The 24,194-nt window shown below is 42.6% G+C and overlaps 1 protein-coding gene and 1 pseudogene across 1 annotated transcript in view; both read left to right on the top strand.

The window, feature by feature from the left end:
• The window catches only part of ABCB10 (ATP binding cassette subfamily B member 10), a 43,030-nt gene extending 19,205 nt beyond the window's left edge, over positions 1-23,825 (top strand). Inside the window, exons 6-13 of the mRNA XM_025365610.1 lie at positions 644-779; positions 8,807-8,902; positions 10,128-10,337; positions 12,852-12,931; positions 14,045-14,225; positions 18,526-18,569; positions 21,530-21,564; positions 22,006-23,825. Coding sequence (XP_025221395.1) covers positions 644-779; positions 8,807-8,902; positions 10,128-10,337; positions 12,852-12,931; positions 14,045-14,225; positions 18,526-18,569; positions 21,530-21,564; positions 22,006-22,237 — 1,014 coding nt within the window. The 3' untranslated portion in view covers positions 22,238-23,825. The remainder of the gene's footprint in view (positions 1-643; positions 780-8,806; positions 8,903-10,127; positions 10,338-12,851; positions 12,932-14,044; positions 14,226-18,525; positions 18,570-21,529; positions 21,565-22,005) is intronic.
• LOC112615051 lies at positions 5,031-5,182 on the top strand (annotated as a pseudogene).
• Positions 23,826-24,194: the final 369 nt, after the last annotated feature.

Raw genomic sequence — 24,194 nt, 5'->3', positions numbered from 1 at the left:
GTCTGAGGATTAACCAAAATCACCTCAATGTGTTTCAAGAAAGAAGTATAAAAAATCAATCACAATGCACTCAAATAGGACACGGAAATAGAAAATCACCATGAGGGCAAATTCAAGATACATGTAAACTGAAAAAAACTTCAGAGACAATTCCATCATTGCTATGATTAACAGATAAGGAGCAGCAGCCCGGAGAAGGCTGCCCCTATGCCTAAGACAACCACACATGCTACCAAGGTAAAAGCAGGCCACAGATACAGGAGGCCAGCTCCTCAGGCTTGTGTCCTTGCCCAGAACATCTCATTGTATTATATAAACCCACGTAGTAGATATTTATTTGTTTCCTCTAGTTAGGGAAGGAACCTTTGGTATTACTTTTATCCTTTGCAAACTGAGTAGATGGGGTAAAATCAGGATCTGATGGGAGACTTAGCTTATAGGTTTTCATGGTGATTAGATTGTTTTCTTCATTATTGCAATATTACAAAACCATTTTTAATTTGAAACTCAGGTAAAATTAATATTTTGGAAAAATCTTGCTGTGACAGTTGAATGAAAAAGGTACATTACAGGCTGTGTTCACGCTTTTTGCATTCTGGGTCCTTGATTCCCACCTGACTTCTGTGTTTTGTTCATTCGACAGACTGGGCTCTCCGGAAACCTGATTGTGCTTTCTGTCCTGTACAAAGGAGGGCTGCTGATGGGCAGTGCCCACATGACCGTGGGTGAACTCTCTTCCTTCCTAATGTATGCTTTCTGGGTTGGAATAAGCATTGGAGGTAAAGAATTTAAATAGGCTTGGGGTGTTACAAATTAAAAATCAGAGCATCATTTCTGAAATAGAAACTGAACTTTCACATTACTTCAATTAACTTCGACTGAAAAAGCATTTCCTAGAACGTTACTATTCCAACTGGGCTTTTAAAGAAGTGAAATGAATGTGACCCCCCGCAGCAGACGAGCAAACACCTCCTTGGTTGGGGCATTTGGGGATCTTTGCAGGCCTCTTGTAGCTCAGCATCGCTCTGAAGTGGTATTTCCCAGCCTGTGTCTTCAGACCGTTTGTTCACTTGCTCACAGGTGCAGGCAGGAGGAGGGTGGCGCTGAGCAAGTGTGGACACAGAAACCCATAGTCCTGTGTTAGTGATGGTTTCGTGATTAGCAAATCAGTGGAGAATGAAATTCCTTTTGTACAAAGTCAACCATATTCAAAACTAATGAGCAATCAAAAAACATTTATAAATTATCAAGTGCATGAAACAGAGTTGCTTGCTTTTATTAAGACTGTCAGAGTTCAGCTTTTATTTTTCATTTCCGGATGAAGGAAAGCAGGAATGCATCCCCAGTCAACTTGGGACAAATGATTTCCTAGGTTTTGTTTCCCTTCTTGTCTTTGAAACTCAAGATGGAAAGGTCGGGTAAGTAGCTTAAGGTCTGATTAGTGGAATATTATCAGGTATCCTATGGTGTTGCTTCAACCAGAGGGTTTTATTTTCAGGGTTTTTTGTCTAATTGTTGAAGGTAGAGGCATTTCCGTAGACATCTGCAGGCAAGTGAAGATTTTTTTCTGGAATGATATTTTCAGAGACCCCTGAAAAAAGCATTTTAGTTCTGCTGGCTGGTCTTAAATAAAAACTGATTAAGATGTTTTGGGGTGCTGGATGGTTTGGGAAGCGAGAAGGTAGACTGGTTCAGGAGGACCCACAGACAGTATGCAGCTCTTCCCTCTCCATTTCTTGGATTAAGCCTGCTGGGCTGGAGGTTTCACACCCTGTTATGGTCATGTTCTCTTAGGTCTTCTGTCCTCCTTCAGGTGGACTACCTACCTCACTTCCCTTCTCCCTGGCCTTTCTGTTCACATTCCAGATTTCCTCCCGTGCCTCTCCTCATCTTAATGTTTTCTGCCACATTTGACATAATCTTTCTCAGCCCCTCTTCTTCCCTCCTCTGTACCACTTGGCATGATAGAAGTTATTTCTGTTTGTGGTTGTTCTATTGCCCTCTCTATTCACAAGGGGCAAGTTCACAACTGTGTCTTGCACAGAATGGGTTGGAAAACACAGTTTTAATCCATTGCTATAGTCGGTTACCACCACTGGTTATAGGAGGTGCTGCTAAGGCTTTGTCTGCGTGCAGAGATTGGGTAATTTGGCTTTCTTAACCACAGGCCAGCCCACAACTCTGGTCAACTGTCTTGTTCAGGATCTGCCATCTGATGCGAGGAGGGATGAAAGAAGATATGGGTAGGTCAGTGTGCACCTGTTGCCACCAGTTCTTCCACATTTGTAACATAGATGCCTAAGGTGGTAGGAATTTAATCCAGCAACTTGAATTAGCAGGTGAGAATTCTACCACTGAACCACCAATGCCCAACAACTTAAATTGGATTTTAAGTGCTTGTTTGTTTATTTAGAGACAGAGTCTCGCTCTGTCACCCAGGCCGGAGTGCAGTGGCATGATCTCGGCTCACTGCAACCTCTGCCTCCTGGATTCAAGCAATTGTCCTGCCTCAGCCTTCTGAGTAGCTGGGACTACAGGCACATGCTGCCACACCTGGCTAATTTTTTGGATTTTTTAGTAGAGATGGGGTTTCACCGTGTTGCCCAGGCTGGTCTCGAACTCCTGAACTCCGGCAATCCGCCCGCCTGAGACTCCCAAAGTACTGGGATTACAGGTGTGAGCCACCGCACCCAGCCGTGCTTTTATGTTTTTAAAGTAATTTTATACTTTTATAGAATCACTATCCAAAGTGATTCTATAATAAATCTACAAAGCAAGAAATTCTATTTTATTTATTAAATAAGAATTTTTATTTTGATTTCGGCTTAGAAGGGCATACTAGGGGTAAAAACCCCGGTGATTCTAAGTACATTCTCTTCTAAAATGAAGTCAGAAGTACTGTATGAAGAAAAGCAAAACCTAACCATTTTCAAGTTTACAATTCAGTGGTGTTTAGTACATTCACAATGCTGTGCAACCACTACCTCCATCTAGCTCTCAAACAGTTTCATCACTGAAAAGAAAACCAATACTCTTTAAGCAATCTATCTACATTACTTCCTCCTGCCAGCTCCTGGCAACCACAGTTTGCTTTCTGTCTTTATGTATTTACTTATTGTAGATAGTTCATATAAAAGGAATCATACAATATATGTCCTTTTGTGCCTGGCTTCTTACACTTAGCATAATATTTTCAAAGTTCATCTACATTGTAGCACGTATCAGTACGTCATTCCTTTTTTTTTTTTTTTTTCTGAGACAGGGGCTTGCTCTGTCACCCAGGCTGGAGTGCAGTCGTGCAGCCTTGACCTCCTGGGCTTAAGCAGTCCTCTCACCTCAGCCCCCTGAGTAGCTGGGACTTACAGGCATGTGCCACCATGCCTGGCTAGCTTTTGTATTTTTTGTAGAGACAGAGTTTCACCATGTTTCCCAGGCTGGTCTTGAACTTCTGGGCTCAAGCAGTCTGCCCGCCTCTGCCTCCCAGAGTGTTGGGATGACAGGCATGAGCCGCCACTACTGGGCTAGTGGGTGGTTCCTTTTTATGGTTGAATATTACATTGTAAAGAGAGATCACATTTTGTTTATCCAGGGCCATTGTGCTTTTGTTCTTCAGAGTCAAAGCTCTTTACTATGTTAAACTACTTTTTACTGTTTCCCTTTACTTCTTTTTTGTTTTGTTTTGTTTTGTTTTAGAGACAGGATCTCACTCTGTCTCCAGGCAGGAGTGCAATGGCACAATTCTAGCCCACTGCAGCCTCGACCTCCTGGGCTCAAGTGATCCTTCTGCCTCAGCCTCCTGAGTAGCTAGGACTGCAGGCATACACAACCATACTCAGCTAATTACTATTTTTTTTTTGGTAGAGACAGGGTCTCGCTATGTTGTATTGCCCAGGCTGGTCTCAAACTCCTGGGCTCAAGTGATCCTCCTGCCTTGGCCTCTCGAAGTGCTGGGATTATAGGTGTGTACCACCATGCCCAGCCTTAATTTTTTTCTTCTTCCTTTCTTCCCTCCCTCCCTTCTTTTTAAAAATTAATACCATTTTCAAAGTAGTTTTACGTTCATAGCAAAATTGTGTAGAGAAAGGGGTGCATACCCATGCCCCCATACACGCACAGCCTCCCTATTAACATCCCCCGCAGAGTGGTACATTTGATACAATTAATGAATCTACAGCCGCGGGGCAGTGACTCACTTCTGTAATCCCAGCACTTTGCGAGGCTGAGGCAGGCAGATCACTTGAGGCCAGGAGTTCGAGACCAGCCTGGCCAACATGGCAAAACCCTGTCTCTACTAAAAATACAAAAATTAGCTGGGTGTGGTGGTGCATGCCTGTAATCCCAGCTACGTGGGAGGCTGAGGCAGGAGAATTGCTAGAACCTGGGAGGTGGAGGTTGCAGTGAGCTGAGATTGCGCCACTGCACTCCAGCCTGGGTGACAGAGTGAGACCCTGTCTCAAAAGAAGAAAAAAAGCCTACATTGACACAGCATTACACCCAAAGTCCACAGTTTACATTAGGGTTCACTCTTGGTGGTGTACATTCTATGGGTTTGGACAAATGCAAAATGACATGTATCCAACATTACTGTACCATACAAAGTATTTTCACTGCCCCAAAGATCCTCTGAGCTCTGCTTATTCATCACCCTTCTGAAACCCCTGACAACCACTGATGGTTTTTACTGTTTCCATGGTTATGCCTTTTCTAGAATGTCATATAGTTTTAATCATACAGTATGTAGCATTTGGTTGGCTCTTTTCATAGAAATATGCATTTAAGATTTCTCCATGTCTTTTTATGGCTTGATAGCTCATTTATTTTTAGCACTGAATAATAGTCCATTATGTGGATGTACAACAGTTTATTCGTTCACCTACTAAAGGACACTTGGCTGCTTCTAAGTTTTGGCAATGGTGAATAAAGCTGCTATAAACATCCATGTGTAGGTTTTTGTGTAGATAGAAGTTTTCAGCTCATTTAGGCAAATACCAAGGAGTACAACTGCTTGATTGGATGGTAAGAATGTGTTCAGCTTAGCACAGTGGCAGTATCATAGGCACTGAGGTTTATCCGAGGCATGCTTACTGCTAATTGAAAACTTTTCCCAATACCCTGCTGTGATGACTTGCAACGTAGTCAGCATTGGCAAGGTGTTTTTGTTTTTGTTTTTGTTTTTAAAAAAAAAGGGAATCTCATTCTGTTGCCCAGGCTGGAGTGCAGTGGCACCATCTCGGCTCACTCCACCTCCCAGGTTCAAGGAATTCTTGTGCCTCAGCCTCCCAGATAGCTAGGATTACAGGCGTCCGCCACCATGCCTGGCTTTTTTTTTTTTCTTTTTTTTTGAGATGGAGTCTCGCTCTGTCACCCCATCTGGAGTGTAATGGCGCAGTCTCGGCCACTGCAACCTCCACCTCCCAGGTTCTAGCGATTCTCCAGCCTCAGCCTCCCGAGTAGCTGGGACTACAGTTGTGTGCCACCACGTCCAGCTATTTTTTTTTTTTTTTTTTTTTGTACTTTTAGTAGAGAAGGGGTTTCACCATGTTGGCCAGGCTGGTTTCGAACTCTGACCTCAAGTGATCCACCCACCTCGGCCTCTGAAAGTCCTGGGATTACAGGCATGAGCCACCCGCACCTAGTCTAATTTTTGTATTTTTTTTTTTTTTTTTTTCAGTAGAGAGAGGGTTTTGCCATGTTGGCCAGGCTGATCTTGAATTCCTGGCCTCAAGTGATCTGCCTACCTTGGCCTCCCAAAGTGCTGGGATTACAGGTGTGAGCCCCCGCACCCGACCAGCATTGGCAATTTTTGACATCTCTATGGAGACTGAATGAATTTCTTACAAAAAAATTTTTAGTTTTGTAAGAAACTCCCAAACTGCCTTGCAAAGTGTGTGTCCCATTTGCATCCCCACCAGCAAGAAATGAGAGTTCTTGTTGCTCCACGTCCACCCCAGCATTTGATGGCATCGATGTTCTAGCTTTTAGCCATTCTGATAGATGCATGATATTTCATTGTTGTTTTAGTTTGCATTTCCCTGGTGACATATGATGTTGAGCATCTGTTCATATGCTTATTTGTTCTCTGTATATCTTCTCTGGTGAGTTGTCTGTTCAGGACTTTTGACCATTTTAAAATAAGTCTTCATGTTTCCGTATTGTTGTGTTTTAAGAGTTCTTTGTAAATTTTGGGTAGCAGTCCTTTATTGGATAGGTCTTTTACAGATATTTTCTCCCAGTTTGTGGCTGGTCCTCTTCTTTTTGCATTGTCTTTTGCAAAGCATACATTTTTAATTTTAATGAAGTCCACCTTCTTTCTTTCATGGATTGTACCTTTGGTATTGTATCTAAAAAGTCATCACCAAATTCAAAGTCATCTACACTTGCTCCTGTGTTGCCTTCTAGGAGTTTATTGTTTTGTGTTTTACATTAGGTCTGTAATTCACTCTAAATTAGTTTTTGGGAAAGGTGTAAGGTCTGTGTCTAGATTCCTTATTTGCATGTGGATGTTCAGTTGTTCTAGAACCATTTGTTAAAAAGACAATACATATATTGCCATTGCATCTCCATTGTATTGCCTTTACTTCTTTGTCAAAAATCAGTTGACTATTTGTGAGGTCCTATTTTTGCCAAATGCATTTTTAATTTAGCCTAAACATTTTAGTCCATTGTATCTTGCATAAATATTCATACCATAGAATATTCGAATTTTTTTTTTTTTTCAGTATCCTCACTGAGGGAAAATGTTACAAATATATGTCCTCACATTTGATGTAGACCATTGCATTTGGGTTTTAATTGTTAAATAACAGTTCAGGCCGGGCACGGTGACTCACACCTATAATCCCAGCACTTTGGGAGGCTGAGGCGGGTGCATCAATTGAGGTCGGGAGTTCGAGACCAGCCTGGCCAACATGGTGAAACCCTGTCTCTACTAAAAATACAAAGATTAGCCAGGCATGGTGGGGGATGCCTGTAATCCCAGCAACTCAGGAGGCAGAGGTTGCAGTGAGTAGAGATTACACCATAGCAGAGCAAGACTCCCTCTCAAAAAAAAAAAAAAAAAAAATCATGGTTCAAAGCTGACTTTAAAAAGTGATCGCTAGAGGCCAGGGAAGGAGACGCACATTTGTAATCCCAGCACTTTGCGAGGCCAAGGCAGGAGTGTTGCTGGAGCCCAGGAGTTGAAGACCAGCCTATGCAACACAGTGAGGCCCTGTCTCCACAAAAAAAATAAAACTAAAGAGATTGCTGGCCGGGCGCGGTGGCTCAAGCCTGTAATCCCAGCACTTTGGGAGGCCAAGACGGGCGGATCACAAGGTCAGGAGATCGAGACCAGCCTGGCTAATACGGTGAAACCCCGTCTCTACTAAAAAATACAAAAAACTAGCCGGGTGAGGTGGCGGGCGCCTGTAGTCCCAGTTACTCGGGAGGCTGAGGCAGGAGAATGGCGTAGACCCGGGAGGCGGAGCTTGCAGTGAGCTGAGATGCGGCCACTGCACTCCAGCCTGGGCGACAGAGCGAGACTCCGTCTCAAAAAAAAAAAAAAGAGATTGCTGGAATGTTTAACATTAACCAAATTTATTTCAGTGTTTGCTACTGTGAAAGTCTTTTTTTTTTTTTTTTTTGAGACAGGGTCTCACTCTGTTGCCCTGAGTGGTGCCAGAGTGCCAGGGTGCAGTAATACCTCATTGCAGCCTTAACCTCTTGGACTCAAGCGATCCTCCCGCCTCAGCCTCCCAAGTAATTAGGAATATAGGCACATGCTACCAGGCCTGGCCTTAAAATTATTTTTTGTAGAAACAGGGTTCTCTCTGTGTTGCCCAGGGTGGTGTTGAACTCCTGGGCTCTAGCAATCATCCCACCTTGGCCTCCCAAAGTGTTGAGATTACAGCCAGGAACCACTTTGCCTGGCCTCATTTTTATTTTATTTATTTATTTATTTATTTTACATAACATAACATTGTATTAGGTATTATAAGTAATCTAGAGATTACTTGAAGTATATGGGAGAATGTGAGTAGCTTATCAAAGTTGTATTTATTGATTGCCTGAAGGTGAGGTATTATTTTGTGGATTTGTCTTTAAAATCAACATTGAAGTATTTTGTATTTTTTTAAATTATGAGAGAGCATTACAGTTAAATTGCTATGCTTTTAACTAGGTAGACTTCCTCTGCAGCATTATGATTTTAATCCAGTGGTTGATGAGTATGACTATATATGTTTTTCAATCCCTGATCAAACATTAAATCCTTATTAGAAATCAGTGAAATGTGGCTGGGCGCAGTAGCTCACGCCTATAATCCCACACTTTGGGAGGCTGAGAGGGGTGGATCACCTAAGGTCAGGAGTTTGAGAGCAGCCTGGCCAACATGGCGAAACCCCATCTCTACTAAAAATAAAAAAATTAGCCAGGCCTGGTGGTGTGCGCCTGTAATCCCAGCTACTCGGGAGGCTGAGGCAGGAAAATCACTTGAACCGGGGAGATAGAGATTGCAGTGAGCCAAGATCGTGCCACTGCACTCCAGCCTGGGTGACAGAGTGAGACTCTGTCTCAAAAAAAAAAAAAAAATCAATCAATCAATCAATCAATCAATGAAACTGGAGGAGGAAAAGCCAAAGGAAAACTAGAGTATGAGACAAGGGAATTTTGAGTATCAGTTCCCAGGAAGCTGCTTCAAGTTGTTTTTTGAAAATATTAATAACAGATTTCATATTAAAAGCAATCATTGTCACTCCTCTCGGAGGAGTGGTGGTCAGTGCCGGTGCCAGTGGTGGACATGTGTGTGGATTCTTCTTCTCGTCCTCAGGTCTGAGCTCTTTCTACTCGGAGCTGATGAAAGGACTGGGTGCCGGGGGGCGCCTCTGGGAGCTCCTGGAGAGAGAGCCCAAGCTGCCTTTTAACGGTGGGTCTCAAAATGGGTTGTTTCTTTGCTAGGATTAAACAAATGTGGCTTCGAACAATGAAACCAGCTCTTCCCCTGCCTGCGAGGGAGTGAGGGATGAGCCACAATAAAGGTGTGGCTCCTGCTGCATGGCGGGCCGGGCAGGGGGGTGGTCAGGTTTTCTATGAGAAGGGGAGGGACAGCTGCGGTGGCACTGTTGTGGGCCAGGATGCCCCTGGATGCATGGGCTGGCCACATAGTGTGCTGCCCTCTGTTCCCCTCCCTGCATCTGGGCATTACTGCCAAGGGCAGGATGGAAGTCATTGTGGCCCAGGGCTGTGACTAGGAAGGGTCCCGGCTAGTCCACCAAATTGATCTTCCCTAGTGATTCTGACATCTCTGTGGAGGGCTAGGGTGGGAGGAAGGGAGGAGGAATCAGACATAAGAAAATATCTAAGTTTCTTGGCTTTTTGGGGTGGGGTAGGGGAGGCTGGTACTCGTTGGCTGGAGCCATCTCCTTCTTACCAGTGACTTCCCTGGAGCTGTAGGGTGTAGACCAACTAGCCAGGAATCAGGAGAAATGGCTGAGTAGTAACCACTTCCAACTGCTTATTGACTTCCTAGGACATTGTTAGGTAGCCCCAGGTCCATAAGTGAAAGCCAAATATTCTCCAGTGTGATAGGCCTAGGAAATAGGCCCAACTGAGAGAGTTTGAGTGGTGTCTGCCAAAGCAGAGCAGGTGAACACCAGGGCAGAACAGACCTCTGACCCCCTCCAGTTCTGCAGCTGTTGTGCAGCGCTCCCCTATTCATCATAACTTTCAAAATATTTATTCGGGGTAGGTAAAATAAACTGGGGCTACACAGAGGCAGTGGCATAGACAGAAGGCCATTGGGTTTGAAACCAGACTACAAGGGTGGATCTTAACTCCACTACTTGTTAGCTTAAGCAGGTTGTTGTCTGTGGTCTTCAGTGTCCTCATCAGCAAAATTGGAATCAATTTCTACCTTGCAGGGTTGTCAGGATCAAATAAGACCATCTATGTGTAGTACCTTGGATATAGTAGGTGCGGAGTTGGCATGTGGGAAGCATTTAGCCTGCTTCTGACTTGCCCTTTAAGAGCTCATATGCCAGGACTAGCTGTGATAGAGTCACCCATCCATAGCCAGATGAGTAGGAGAACCGAGTTCAGCTGTGAGTTTAATTTTTTGCTTTAAGTAATTAATATTCCATTTTATGTTTCAGAGGGGGTCATCTTAAATGAGAAAAGCTTCCAGGGTGCTTTGGAGTTTAAGAACGTGCATTTTGCCTATCCAGCTCGCCCAGAGGTGCCCATATTTCAGGATTTCAGCCTTTCCATTCCATCAGGATCTGTCACGGCACTGGTTGGCCCAAGTGGTTCAGGCAAATCAACAGTGCTTTCGCTCCTGTTGAGGTTGTACGACCCTGCTTCTGGTAAGTGGTTCACCACACTGTAGCACCAGGGGACTGTCCCGAGCTCTGCTCCCACTTTTGTGCCCTGGGAGATGCTCAAACCATGCAGATACCTTCTTTTGTGAGAGTACCTTCTTTTCTAAGTGCCAATGGAAAGAAATCCCTCAAACAGAAGGTGTCATTTGCAGGGGCATGACAGCTCATACAGAGGCCTTTAGAGCATTTTGTATATAATGTGTCCTACCTCTTCATGCCCAGAGTGACTTCCCCAGTTCTACGTCCTCATCTCCCATGTGGGTATCTCCTCTGGACATGCCCTCTACTGGGAGCAGGTGGACGAGGCTGTGCTCAGCAGCCAGGAGAAGGTGCCGGGGCTGCTGCTGGACATCCCTACACACCAGCAGCACCCTGGAGAACCGCCGTTTGCCAGCGTGCATGCTAGGCGCAGGAGTGATGGGGAGCTCCTGGAGAACCTCTGCCTCTGCCTGTGACCCATTGAGTGCTTATTATAACACAGTTAACTTGGCAATCAGTGATTTGCTTCTTTTTGTTTCACTGTGTCACGCAGGCTGGAGTGCAGTGGAGCGATCTCCGCTCATTGCAAGCTCCACCTCCCGGGTTCACGCCATTCTCTTGCCTCAGCCTCCCGAGTAGCTGGGACTACAGGCACCCATCACCACGCCCAGCTAATTTTTTGTATTTTTAGTAGAGTTGGGGTTTCACCATGTTAGCCAGGATGGTCTTGATCTCCTGACCTCGTGATCTGCCCGCCTTGGCCTCCCAAAGTGCTGGGATTACAGGCGTGAGCCCCCATGCCCGGCAAGTGATTTGCTTCTATGTGACTCTTCCATTGAAACTATTTTGAGCTAGTAGGGATTTTCGTAATGGATGATTTCTCTCATTCTGGTTTTTATTTTATTTTTAACGGGATTATAAGATCTTTTAGAGCAAAGATTGTCATGATTTTACTTCTTTATATCTTCCCTGTAGTAGACAACAATATCAGCAAGCAAACAACTCTTAGTAAAAATCAAATCATGAATTTAGAAGAGTATTTTGGCCAGATGTGGAGCCCCACACCTGTAATTCCAACACTTTGGGAAGCTGAGGTGGGAGGATCACTTGAGGCCACAAGCTGGAGACCAGCCTGGGTAACAGAATGAGACCCTGTCTCTATTAAAAAAAAAAATAAGAAATGAAAAGAATGTTTGCGCTTATGCTCCTTGGTTAAAATAATGTGGGAACTGGTTACATGTCAGATAAATATGTGACTTGCAAATCCTGACCCACGGAATCACCACCTGTGTTAAAATGGGGCTTACTACACTGTTTGCCTCTGGAATCACTTTCTTGATTCACCATTGACTTGCTATAAAATTTGGAGTTTAAAAAAGTCCTAGTTAGCCAGGCACAGTAGTTCACACCTGTAATCTCAGCTCTTAGGAGGCAGAGGTGGGAGGATAGCTTGAGCCCAGGAGTTTGAGACCTGCCTGGGCAATATAGTGAGACCTTGTTCTCCACAAAAAGGAAAAAAAAGACAAAAAACAATCCTATTTAGGTTGCTGTAATTTAAGTAAAAATACTGAGTCTTTAGTTTCTTCATCACAATGAATAAATCCAGGACAAAGCAAGCTGCAGTTAAATGTCTGCCACGTGCAGTCTATAGAGAGCTTTGTGCTTTTTCATCAGAGACTTCAAGTTTTTGCCAGTTTGTGAAACTTTCCCCCTGGCTGCTATAATTCCACAACATTAACTGAGAAGAAATGGCATTTCTTATGCTGTCACTGTTGTCATCATCCCCAAGTATTGTTGAGCACCCTCAATGTGAAGAATTACGTTACTGAAAGTCATAGAGATAGTGTCTGATTATTTAAAAGTTCTGCCATGGTATCGACCGGATTCTTAGTTGCAGACAACAGATTCCTCACCAACTAAGCTTATACAGAAAGGGATATTTTAAGGAGTAATAAAAGAGCTCAAAAATCACTGACAGGGGTGACAAAATAGATTCTAGATTGTACGTCCAGGACAGTTCCCAGAACTCCACCCCCAGAACCAAGCCTTCAAGGTAGCTGCTGACACTGGCATGGTCAGGAAGCTGCAAATTTAGGCAGTTGCCATCATGAGTACCAGCTTCAGAACTGTGCCACCTCTGCCAGTATTCGTGCCAGCAAGTGGACGCCTCATGGCTTGCCCCTCCCTTCTTAATTAAAGCTTTGCACAAGTGCATCTTATCGGTGGAATCCTAAGTCACGAAAACTCCCTCCAACCTCTGGGGTACAGGAAGGCAAGCTGGACAGATGGACTAGGTGAGATAGTCATCCAGCTACTATAGGGAGGCAATAAGTTGGACAATCCAGAAAGACCCTTTTAGCTTTGAAATTTCATGAAATACGTTAGTTTTAGAGTCCATCTGGAGATTTTCCGTACATTTTGATCTTTAAAAAATGAGTCTGGAATTTTCCCACCGGATCTTTTCTGTGTTGATCATCAGCCTCATCACACTCAGTGACTCTTTCCTTTCCTCTCAACAAGGAACTATTAGTCTTGATGGCCATGACATCCGTCAGCTAAACCCAGTGTGGCTGAGATCCAAGATTGGGACAGTGAGTCAGGTAAGAAGAGAGGCTTCCATTTCTATTTCACTTTCTTTTAAAATTACTTTTGTCTTTTTTTGTTTGTTTGTTTTTGTTTTTGTTTTTTTTGTCTCGAACTTCTCAAGAGAGAAGGAATGGAAGTCTTCGGGATGTATTAAGCTCATCTCACATGGCAGGTTGTTTAGGTTTGCGAGTAGCACTGTTTCCTGAAAACCCTAAACCCTTGAGCAAGAGCAAAGCATTGACTTGTTATTGAAAGCTGGAGACTGCCATTACTAGATAGTCTAGAGGATGGGGAGGAAATGATAGAAGATTTTATTGACTCTTTTTTAGCTTTTATTGATTCTTCCCCACTTCCCATTTTTATCACCAGCCACAGTCTACTATTCTGCCTAATGAGTTTCAGGGAGAAGTGAGCAAAGACTGGCAAGAGCCAGAGTCCTCCCTGCAAAGAAGTTGCAGATTTCAAAGCAGAGTGTTAATGTAATGTGGTCACTTTGATAAGGCCATTTTCACAAGACCCTTTGGGGCAGGGAAATGTTGCTGCAGCTGTTTTAATTTTTATTGAACAGGCTGTGCACACAGCATACAAACCTGAGCCTCCCCCCATTTCTGAACCTCTCTTTGCAATTAGCTCATCCTCACTCCACTTGGGTGAGGGCAGGTGGACAGTGATGGGTGCTCAGGAGTGTGGGGACATCAGTGGTGTATATTATTAGGGATGGAGAAAAGAGCCTGGAAGTTTGCTTATTTTTTAGGACTACTTTATACGGTTCTGTCTGTTTCTATCTGGTTTGTGTGTATTTCAAAAAGTAATGGATGGAGATGGATTCCCCACTTTGTCCTGAGTGGAAGGCAAGCAGCTGGAAAATGAAGGGGGACTTGGGGTCTCCTGGTGCCTCCTGATTCCTAAGGCAGGGGACTGACATTTATGAAGTTCCTACTCTGTGCCAGGTGCCTCGCGGGCACCTGCTGTGAGGTCTCATTGCCTGCAGCATGGTGAGAACTACAGATGATAAAATCCTGTTTATGGCAAAACATAAATTTTAAAAAAGACTGCTAGGTCTCAATTTATTAGACATGTTGGAAGTCTGTTTGAAATTCGTGATATGTTTTATTTCCTATTTGTAGGAACCCATTTTGTTTTCTTGCTCAATCGCTGAGAACATTGCTTATGGTGCTGATGACCCTTCCTCTGTGACCACTGAGGAAGTCCAGAGAGTGGCTGAAGTGGCCAATGCAGTGGCCTTCATCCGGAATTTCCCCCAAGGGTTCAACACTGTGGTTGGAGAAAAGGGTGTTCTCCTCTCAGGTGCATTTCTTTACTGCTTTGTAGCAAAATCTCTATATCCAAATAACTTTTCACATGTTTCTTGTTTTGTTTTTTGTCTTTTTTTTTTTGAGACAGAGTCTTGCTCTGTCACCCAGGCTGGAGTGCAGTGGCGCGATCTCGGCTCTCTGCAAGCTCCGCCTCCCAGGTTCATGCCATTTTCCTGCCTCAGCCTCCCGAGTAGCTGGGACTACAGGCGCCCACCACCAAGTCCAGCTAATGTTTTGTATTTTTAGTAGAGAAAGGGTTTCACCGCATTAGCCAGGATGGTCTCAATCTCCTGACTTTGTGATCTGCCCACCTTGGCCTCACAAAGTGCTAGGATTACACGCATGAGCCACCGTGCCCGGCCCACATGTTTCTGTATTGCAGTATTATTTTCTAATTAGGTTTTCATCTTTACAGTTTTTGAAATTAGCCTTACCACTTGCTCTCTTACATGTGGAAAACTCCCCAGTGTTTTTTTTCACTTTCTACCCCATATGTGTTCCAAAAATTCTGAGTAGTACTCAGCCACAGCAAGCTTTTTTTCATCTGGAAAAAAACAAAACAAAACAAAAAAACTGTGCTTTGCAACCTGAGACCCTCAAAAATTAAAGAAAATAAGATAAGAAGTGGCAGGATGATTTGCCCAGGGAGTCAGGGAATGTGCATCAGGAACAAAGCTGAAACTGAGTTATTTACTCCCTACATGCTAGACCAGGGTTTGACAAACTTTTCTTTAAAGAGCCAGAGAGTAAATATTGTGGATTTTGTCCAGGCACGGTGGCTCACACCTGTAATCCCAGCACTTTGGGAGGCTGAGGCGGGTGGATCACTTGAGGTCAAGAGTTCAAGACTAGCCTGGTGAACATGGTGAAACCCCGTCTCTACTGAAAATACAAAAAGTTAGCTGGGCATGGTGGTGGGTGCCTGTAATCCCAGCTACTCGGGAGGCTGAGGCATGAGAATTGCTTGAACCCAGGAGGCAGAGGTTGCAGTGAGCCGAGATCCTGCCATTACACTTCAGCATGGGACACAGAGCAAGACTGTGTCTCAAAAAAAAAAAAAAAAAGAATCATGGGTTTTATGGGCCACATATGATTGCTGTCACACATTCTTCTTTGTGTGTGTGTGTGTTTTTTAACAACTCTAAAAATGTAAAACACATTCTTAGCTTGAGGGCCGTGCAAAAACAAGCCATGGTTCAGGTCTGGCCTGTGGGCCATAATTTGCTAAGTGGACTCACAGCTGTAAGGCAAAGTGAGTGGTTCCCTGTGATGTCAGACCACACCTATCATTCTGGATCACATTATGGGTGCCGTATTTTGAGGAGAGAGAAGACTTACTTTGTATTTCTTTAAAGTGCAGAAATGGAACCAATGAGTAGAACTTAAAGAGAAATAAATTTTCAGCTAAACACTTTTTTTTTGTCAATACAAATATTGAAATGTTTCCTTGCAAGATAACAAGCTCCTGGCTGGGCACAGTGGCTCACGCCCGTAGTTCCAGCACTCTGGAAGGCCAAGACAGGCTGATTGCTTGAGCTCAGTAGTTCGAGACCAGCATGGGCAACATGGCGAGACCCTCTCTCTATCAAAAATACAAAACAATAGCCAGGTGTGGTGGTGTGCGCCTATGGTCCCAGCTACTTAGGAGGCTGAGGTGGGAGTACTGCTTGAGCCCAGCGGGGCAGAGGTTGCAGTGAGCTGAGATGGCACCACTGCACTCCACCCTCAGTGACAGAGTAAGTGAGACCCTGTCTTAAAAAGAAAAAGAAAAAAAAAAAAAACGCCTTGTCTCTGCTTGAGCAGAGGGTGGGTGCCTCTTTGCCACAGTGAAGGCTGGCAGATTAGATTAAAACAGTAGTCTTTTCCAGTGCTAAACTTTTCATTTGAAGTTAGACCACAGAAAATATAAAACAAAAGGGTTTAAGCTTATTGTATATGATTAAAAAACATACATAAGCAGTAGATGAAAAGGCATCTTTGATAGATCTGAGATGTTCCAGGAGTAGAATTCCTCTCTGCTGTGTAAAAGTGAACTGCTACTCCATCTCTGAAATGTATCTGTGAAACGGGGCAGAAAACCAGTTTAAACTGCTCGTGGTGAAATTATTGAACATTGAAGTGTGAGGCTTGTCCCAAGAGCACATCACCTCCCTTGAAACAGATTCTGCATGTCTTTCCCTCTGGTAGGATCCTCCAGCTCTGTTTCTCAGTGAAGTAACCAGAGGTTCCAGTCTGCTCTTAGTTTCTGGGAGGAAGACAGAGCACCTAGTAATAGATTCCCAGTGTGCTGACTGGCACCACAGATGACTCAGAGGGGACCTAAGCCATCAGCAGGCTGCTCTAAGGACATACCTCAGGGCACTCAGGCATCCTCACCAATCAGAGGCTCAGGAGAGGGTTTTCCTCACTGCTTTCCTTGTGTGCACTGGTTTCCTGTTTGAGAGCAGCATTTAGCAGCACCACACACCTCAGATGTAGAGGATGAACCTCTCTTATAGGAAATAAAATGATGTCCAGCAACTACTGTTGATAAGTATCTTCAGCCAATAAAATCAACCAAAAAGGAATGTTTTTTATCCCCAGAAGTGGAATTGGGTTTTATAAACAATGTAAGTTGGGAGGAGTGAGCGCTCTGAGACTTTCCAAGTGTGACTTAGGAGTAGCGTCCCTGGAGAAGAGGAGGGAGGATGGGGTGAGACAAAGATAGGGAGGGAATCAACACAGATCCTGCTGACTCAACTCCATCCCACCTTCTCCCACACCTACTTCCAGTTTGTTCCCTCACTTTTAGTAGAATTTGAGCTTAAAAAGACAGGGAGGATTAGAGTGGCCTACTGTAATTTTCAGTGTCATACATACACACATACTACTATTTGTTCCTCTAGAGGAGGGGAAGAAAAGAACATCATAAAGAATAAGCGCTATGTTAGCTGGGCATGGTGGCACTGCCTGTAGTCCCAGGTACTGGGGAGGCTGAGGCAGGAGAATCACTTGAGCCCAGGAGTGAAAGGTTGCAGTGAGCCATGATTGCACTACTGCACTCCACCTGGAAGACAGAGCAAGACTCTTACCTCAAAACATAAAAATAAAAAATAAAAAATAACTGCTATAATGTGGGAATGTTAGAATTACCAGTCTCAGCACCATTGATGTCCTTTGCTCCCAGACATTTCAAGTGTACTTTGGAAAGCTGCAAATATCTTGAGTTTCTGGTTTCCTTGCTACATTGGATATTCTGTTAGGGAGGAAATATGTGTAGCGATGAACAGCGTAGATCTTTACATGCTTTTAAGAGCATACCCCTTGCACTGTGTAGGTTCAGATCTCAGTTCCATTACTTACCAACTGTGAGATCTTGGTCATGTTACTTTGTATCTCAGTTTATCATCTGTAAAATGGGAAAAATTATAGGGTCTATTGCATAGGATATTTTAAAAGATTAGCCAGGCACAGTGGCTCACAATCTCAGCACTTTGGGAGACCAAGGCAGGAGGATCTCTTGAGTCTGGGAGTTTGTCACCGGCCTGGGCAACAGAGCAAGACCGTCTCTACAAAAAATTTTAAAAATTAGCCAGGTGTGGTGGTATGGGCCTGTGGTCCCAGCTACTCAGGAGGCTGAGGCGGGAGGATCACTTGAGCCCAGGAGATTAAGCTACAATGAGCTGTGTTCATGCTGTTGCACTCCAACTGGGTGACAGAGCAAGACCTTGTTTGAAATTATTTAAAATAAAAACATTAAATGAGATAAATGCATGCAGTGCATATAGAAAATGCCTGGTATTGGCTGGGCACTGTGGCTCCCACCTATAATCCCAGCACTTTGGGAGGCTGAGGTGGGCGAAATGCTTGAGCCCAGGAGCTTGAAACCAGCCTGGGCAACATGGCAAAATCCCATCTTTACCACAAATTAGCCAGGTGTGTTGGTGCACACCTGTAGTCTCAGCTACTTGGAAGGCTGAGGTGGGAGGATCACCTGAGCCCAGGAGATTGAGGCTGCAGTGAGCAGTGATCACGCCACTGCACTCCAGCATGTGTGACAGAGCAAGACCCTGTCTCAAAAATAAAGAAAAGAAAATACCTGGTATATAGGAAGTCCTCAACAAATGTTGGCTATGATAATAATTGTTATTATTAATTTTGGGATTGATATATTTTAAAGTAAGTTTCTGGTCTCTCTGTGTCAGCTATGACTAGAAGAAGCTTACCTTCAAATTGCTATATGGTTTATCATAAAAGCCTATTACTAAGATTTTTTGTTAAGGCTTTCTTTTTTTAAATATTGTCTTTGTCAGGTGGGCAGAAACAGCGGATTGCAATTGCCCGTGCTCTGCTAAAGGTAAGCCTGAAGCAACTTGGATGTTTTTAAAATTAGGGATTATTTTTATTAGGGACCTTGTAATTTGTAATTTAGTATTTATCTTCTTCCTTTTCTTGTTTTTTTTTTTTCTTGGAGGGGGAGGGTGACAGTTCTGGTGAAAGGTAAATTAGTGTAGTATGTTGTCCAAATTTAAGAAGTGTTTCTTAGGTATCATGAGCCCAGTACTGTGCTAAGGTTGTTGGAGGTAGAAGAATGTTAACACATGGACCCTGCATCAAGAAGCATACACTCTAGCCAGTGAAACAGTGATTATTAATGCAAAATATAAAACAGCACAAGTATGCATATTTGTACAATCTGTAATCAGCCGCTAAAATGAATAGTACAGACTCGAAGTACTTAGGCAAGATTCCTAGAAGGAAACGGAAGAGCCATTTTAGCTGAAAGGCAGGCATTCTCTTTTTAAGGAAGCAATAGCCTTCCCTTTGTTATACAACTGTTCTCCTCAGACTTATAGGTGATTTTTTTTTTAAAGCAGCTTTACTGAAGTGGAATTTACATACGTAAAATTCATTTATTTTAAATGTACTTTCCAGTGACTTTTAGTAAAGTTGCAGAGTTGGTTGCACACAAAGTCCCGTTTCAGAACATTTCCGTCACCCTAAAAAGATCTCTCGTGCCCACTTGCAGTCGTTCCTTGTTTCCAGCCCCAGGATGCCACGAATCTACTTTCTGTCTAGATTTGCTTTTCCAAACATTTCAGATAAATGGAATCAGACAATATATGGTTTTTGGCATCTCGCTTCTTTCACTTAGTACAGGTGGAGTGTTTTTGAGATTTCTCCAATTTGTAGCTTGTATCAGTACTTTATTCCCTTCTACTGTTGAGTAGTATGGATGGATCCCTATTTGTTGATTTGTTCACCAACTGATGAACGCTTGGGTCATTTCCAGTTTGGGGCTATTGTGAATAATATGTGAAGGATAGTAGCCACCTTTTTGTGAGGGTGTGTGTTTTCATTTGCAAAGCTAAGCTAGGATTGTAATGTTTTATCGACATCAGATTAGTGTTTTTTTTTTTTTTTTTATCTTACATGTTAGCTTTTTTTTTTTTTTTGAGACAGAGAGTCTCGTTCTATCACCCAGTCTGGAGTGCAATGGTACGATCTCAGCTCACTGCAACCTCTGCCTCCCAGGTTGCAAGTGATACTCACGCCTCAGCCTCCCAAGTAGCTGGGATCACAGACGCATGCCACCACACCAGGCTGATTTTTGTATTTTTAGTGGAGATGGGGTTTCACCATGTTGGCCAGGCTGGTCTCAAACTCCTGACCTCAAGTGATCCACCTGCCTCGGCCTCCCAAAGTTAGTTTATTATTTTTAAATTATAAGCAGGACCTTGAAAGTTATAGACTGTATCTTTCTAATTTTATTTGTATCTTATTAATTTTTAAATTTGTGACAGGGTCTCATTCTGTCACCCAGGCTGGAGTGCAGTGGTGTGATCATGGCTTACTGTAGCCTTGACCTCCTGGGCTTCAGTGATCTTCCTGTCTCAGCCTCCCGGGGAGCTAGGACTATAGGTGCATACCATACCAAACCCAGCTAATTAAAAAAACATTTTTTTTTTGGTAGGGATGGGGTCTTGCTATTTTGCCCAGGCTGGTCTTGAACTCCTGGGCTCAAGCAGTCCTCCCCTCTTAGCCTGCCAGAGTGCTGGGAGTACAGGTGTGAGCCACCATACCCAGCCTTACTCATTTTATTTATTTATTTATTTACTTGTTTATTTATTTTCTGAGACAGAGTCTCAGTCTGTCACCCAGGCTGGAGTGCAGTGGTGTAAGCTTGGCTCACTGCAACCTCCACTTCCCAGATTCAAGCGATTCCCCTGTCTCAGCATCCCGAGTAGCTGGGATTACAGGCACACGCCACCAGGCCGGCTAATTTTTTTGTATTTTTAGTAGAGACGGGGTTTCGCCATGTTGGCCAGGCTAGTCCCAAACTCCTGACCTCAGGTGATCCACCTGCCTCGGCCTCCCAAAGTGCTGGGATTACAGTCGTGAGCCACCAGGCCCGGCCACCTTACTCATTTTAGATTCCCATCTCACTGACCAGCAGGATAAAACTGTGCTATAAACGATAGCTGGTCTAGTGGTTACTCTGATGATCATTTAAAATAGTCCCTAATTCTTTCATTTATGTACTTATCCCAGACACTTAATACTTTGTGGAGTTTTTTATAACAGTTTGAGATATAATTCACATACTACATAATTTGCTCATTTAAAAAAATATAATTCATTGGTTTTTAGTTTATTCAGTGTTCTGCATCCATCATCTCAATTTTAGAACATTTTCATCACCCCCCCTAGGGACCCTCTACTCTTTAGCAGCCATGCAGCTCCCCTTCTTTATTTCCTGCATTGAACCCAGCCCCAGGTATCCACCAATCTGTAGAAGTGCCTGTTGTGGGCCGGGCGCAGTGGCTCAAGCCTGTAATCCCAGCACTTTGGGAGGCCGAGACGGGCGGATCACGAGGTCAGGAGATCGAGACCATCCTGGCTAACATGGTGAAACCCCGTCTCTACTAAAAAATACAAAAAACTAGCCGGGCGAGGTGGCGGGCGCCTGTAGTCCCAGCTACACAGGAGGCTGAGGCAGGAGAATGGCATAAACCCGGGAGGCGGAGCTTGCAGTGAGCTGAGATCCGGCCACTGCACACCAGCCGGGGCGACAGAGTGAGACTCCATCTCAAAAAAAAAAAAAAAAAAAAAAAACAGAAGTGCCTGTTGTGGACATTTCATATAAGTGAACTCATACAGTGTGTGATCCTTTGTGTCTGGCTTCTTTTACTTAGCATAAGTTTCCAAGGCTCATCCACATTGTAGCATGTGTCAGAATTTTATTCCTTTTTATTGCTGAGAGTTTGTGTTTTCCAATAAAATTGCTTTATCTTTTCCTTTTTTTTCCTTCTTCAGAATCCCAAAATTCTTCTCCTAGATGAAGCAACCAGGTGAGGATATCTTAATAATATATGCGATTATGTGTATTAAACCAAATTCTTCTTCACCAAAACATTTTAATTCTGTACCTCAAAGTGATACAACTGAAAATGCTTTTTTCCCCCTTTACTTTAAAGTGAGGGAGGCTGAATTAATAGTGACAGTTGAAAAGGAGTGGGCAGTCTGAGTCCTAGTTGAGGGTTCTAGGTCCACTTCAGACATGGTTGCCATCAATCCCAATCACTCTGTAAGCCGTAACTGTGCAGAATGCTTTTCTCCTTATATTACAGTATAGTTTTATGGAGATCAGAAAGTCCCAAACAATTGAAATTTTGATCACAGTAAAAATTCATTGCTCAGGAAGGGCTGCAGTGTATGTATCAGGAAGCACATGAGCCTGTAGTGTAGGTGTCACTGACGTCTTTGCTTTCTCGTGTGTGCTCCTGAGTCAGTGCGCTAGATGCTGAAAATGAGCACCTTGTTCAAGAAGCTCTAGATCGACTGATGGATGGAAGAACGGTGTTAGTTATTGCCCATCGTCTCTCCACCATTAAGAATGCTAATATGGTTGCTGTTCTTGACCAAGGAAAAATTACTGAATATGGAAAACATGAAGAGCTGCTTTCAAAACCAAATGGGATATACAGAAAACTAATGAACAAACAAAGTTTTATTTCAGCATAAGGAAACAATTACTGGTAAACAACATGAAAGACTTTAATGCAAAACAGTGTTACAGAAAAAAAAAAAGAGACTGTATGAAATACGTAAACCATATATCAAGTTATTTGAAAAATACCTATTTTTTTCCAAAGTGTGTAAAATATTGTTTTGAAATGTACCTGTTCTCAAGATCTTTTTATTCAGAGTTTTAAAAATTGTAACTTTTTAAATGTCTATAGCACTGAAGTTATTTTCAGGTTCTGTATTTTCTTTTATTGTGGAATACTTTAATCAATATAGCATGGCACCTCATTTTCTTTTGCCTACTGTTAAAGATTAAAGCTATTGTCAAATGACAACTTTAAAAAGGGAATTATAAATAAAAAGCCTGATTATTTTAGGCCAGTTTACCAATCACTGTGTAATTCTTCTGGTAGTATTCTACCTACTTTTGAGTCTAATTTTACTAGATAAGAGTAATGGAAAATGAAAATTTAACCCTTTATTCTGATAATCTCATGAAGCAAACCTAACTCTTTAACATCAGCTGGAAAGAAGGGAACATTTCCATTGCCCGTCTCCTTTGTCTTCAAAGGTGTGAGAGTTGAGGAATATGTGTTCCTATGGGAACTATGTTTGAATATGTGCAGTTTTCAACATTGTGGCACATGAAAGCCTGACAAGTTTTTAAAAGGGCAGAAGCTTTATTTTTTGAACAGGAAAATGTATTTTTTAAATTCACATGTTTGTATGAGTACTTTTGGGAAGCAAGGCATGAACTACTAGGTATTATTAACAATGAATGATTTTTGCATTTAAGTTGTTTGAAGGCATGTATTTTGAAAAATATCTGTTACAAATTTATATTTTCAAGACAAATTGAATCTTATTTTGTAATACTTTTGGAATTTCATTAATAAGGCTAAAATCTGGGGAATATTTTCAGCCTTAAGAAATTTAAGTTTGGAAGTCCTTGCTATTCAACAGAATAACAAGAAACCTTCAGAATGTATTACTCTCCTGAAAAGAAGATACTAAGAGGCCCTTTTATTTATGGTTATAGTTTTATTTATAGTCTCAAAATTCCTAAAGTAATGCTACAACCATTGAATTTGCCATATTTTGTATCAGTGCTGTTAATTTGCTGTTGCCTCAAGAAAAAGTGCTTTTTCTCCATTGATGAGGCTAGACCCTAAGAAGTAATTAAGTCAATGGAAATCGAATGGAAGTTTTCCCATGAACTAAGCATTTATCAGTTCCCTGATTAGACTGGAAGAAGAAACCACTATTTCATGAAAAGCATGGAATATTATATTCTTCATAATTAATAAAATTGATATGAATGAATGTAGTGTTCTTTGAATTAGTAAACAGTACAGCTGTGACGATCATTTTTAACAAGCCCTACTTGTGTTCTTTATAAAGTGTGATTTTCAGAAAGCAAACAAAACACAATTACAAGGTTGAATCTGAGGAAAATAATCCTTGTGCCATAGAAGTATTTACAAAATTGCATTTCATTGTTATGTTTTACTTTCTGATACACGATGTTCAATTATATCTTTAGGTAATATTTTATATCATAGATTAAAATTTATAGTGAACTTTATCTGTGTCTGTCACTTTTTTTTTTTTAATGACCCCGGAACCAAAGATGCAATCTGTCATTTCTTATAAAACTTCTCACTACATTGTTTCTTACTAGAATTTGGCTGTGGAGATTCAGGAATAAAGAAAAGACTAACATTACACATATAGAAAAACATGTTGTAATTAAAAGTTCCATTCATTCCTCCATATCAACTTTGTTAATGTCATCACTTGTTTCCTACTTACAAATATTCTGTTGTTTCACTGCAGTAAATAAGTATCTCCTACCCACATCAGGGACAAGGCACTGTGCTGTGAAGTTGATGATAGATGAGGAAAACACAGTTTCTGCCCTCAAGGAACTTCTAGTTTTGAAGGAGGGGTAAAG

Source organism: Theropithecus gelada, chromosome 1 (genome assembly GCF_003255815.1).
Source record: "Theropithecus gelada isolate Dixy chromosome 1, Tgel_1.0, whole genome shotgun sequence".
Lineage (NCBI taxonomy): Eukaryota > Metazoa > Chordata > Mammalia > Primates > Cercopithecidae > Theropithecus > Theropithecus gelada.
This window is presented reverse-complemented; position numbering and strand designations above follow the sequence as displayed.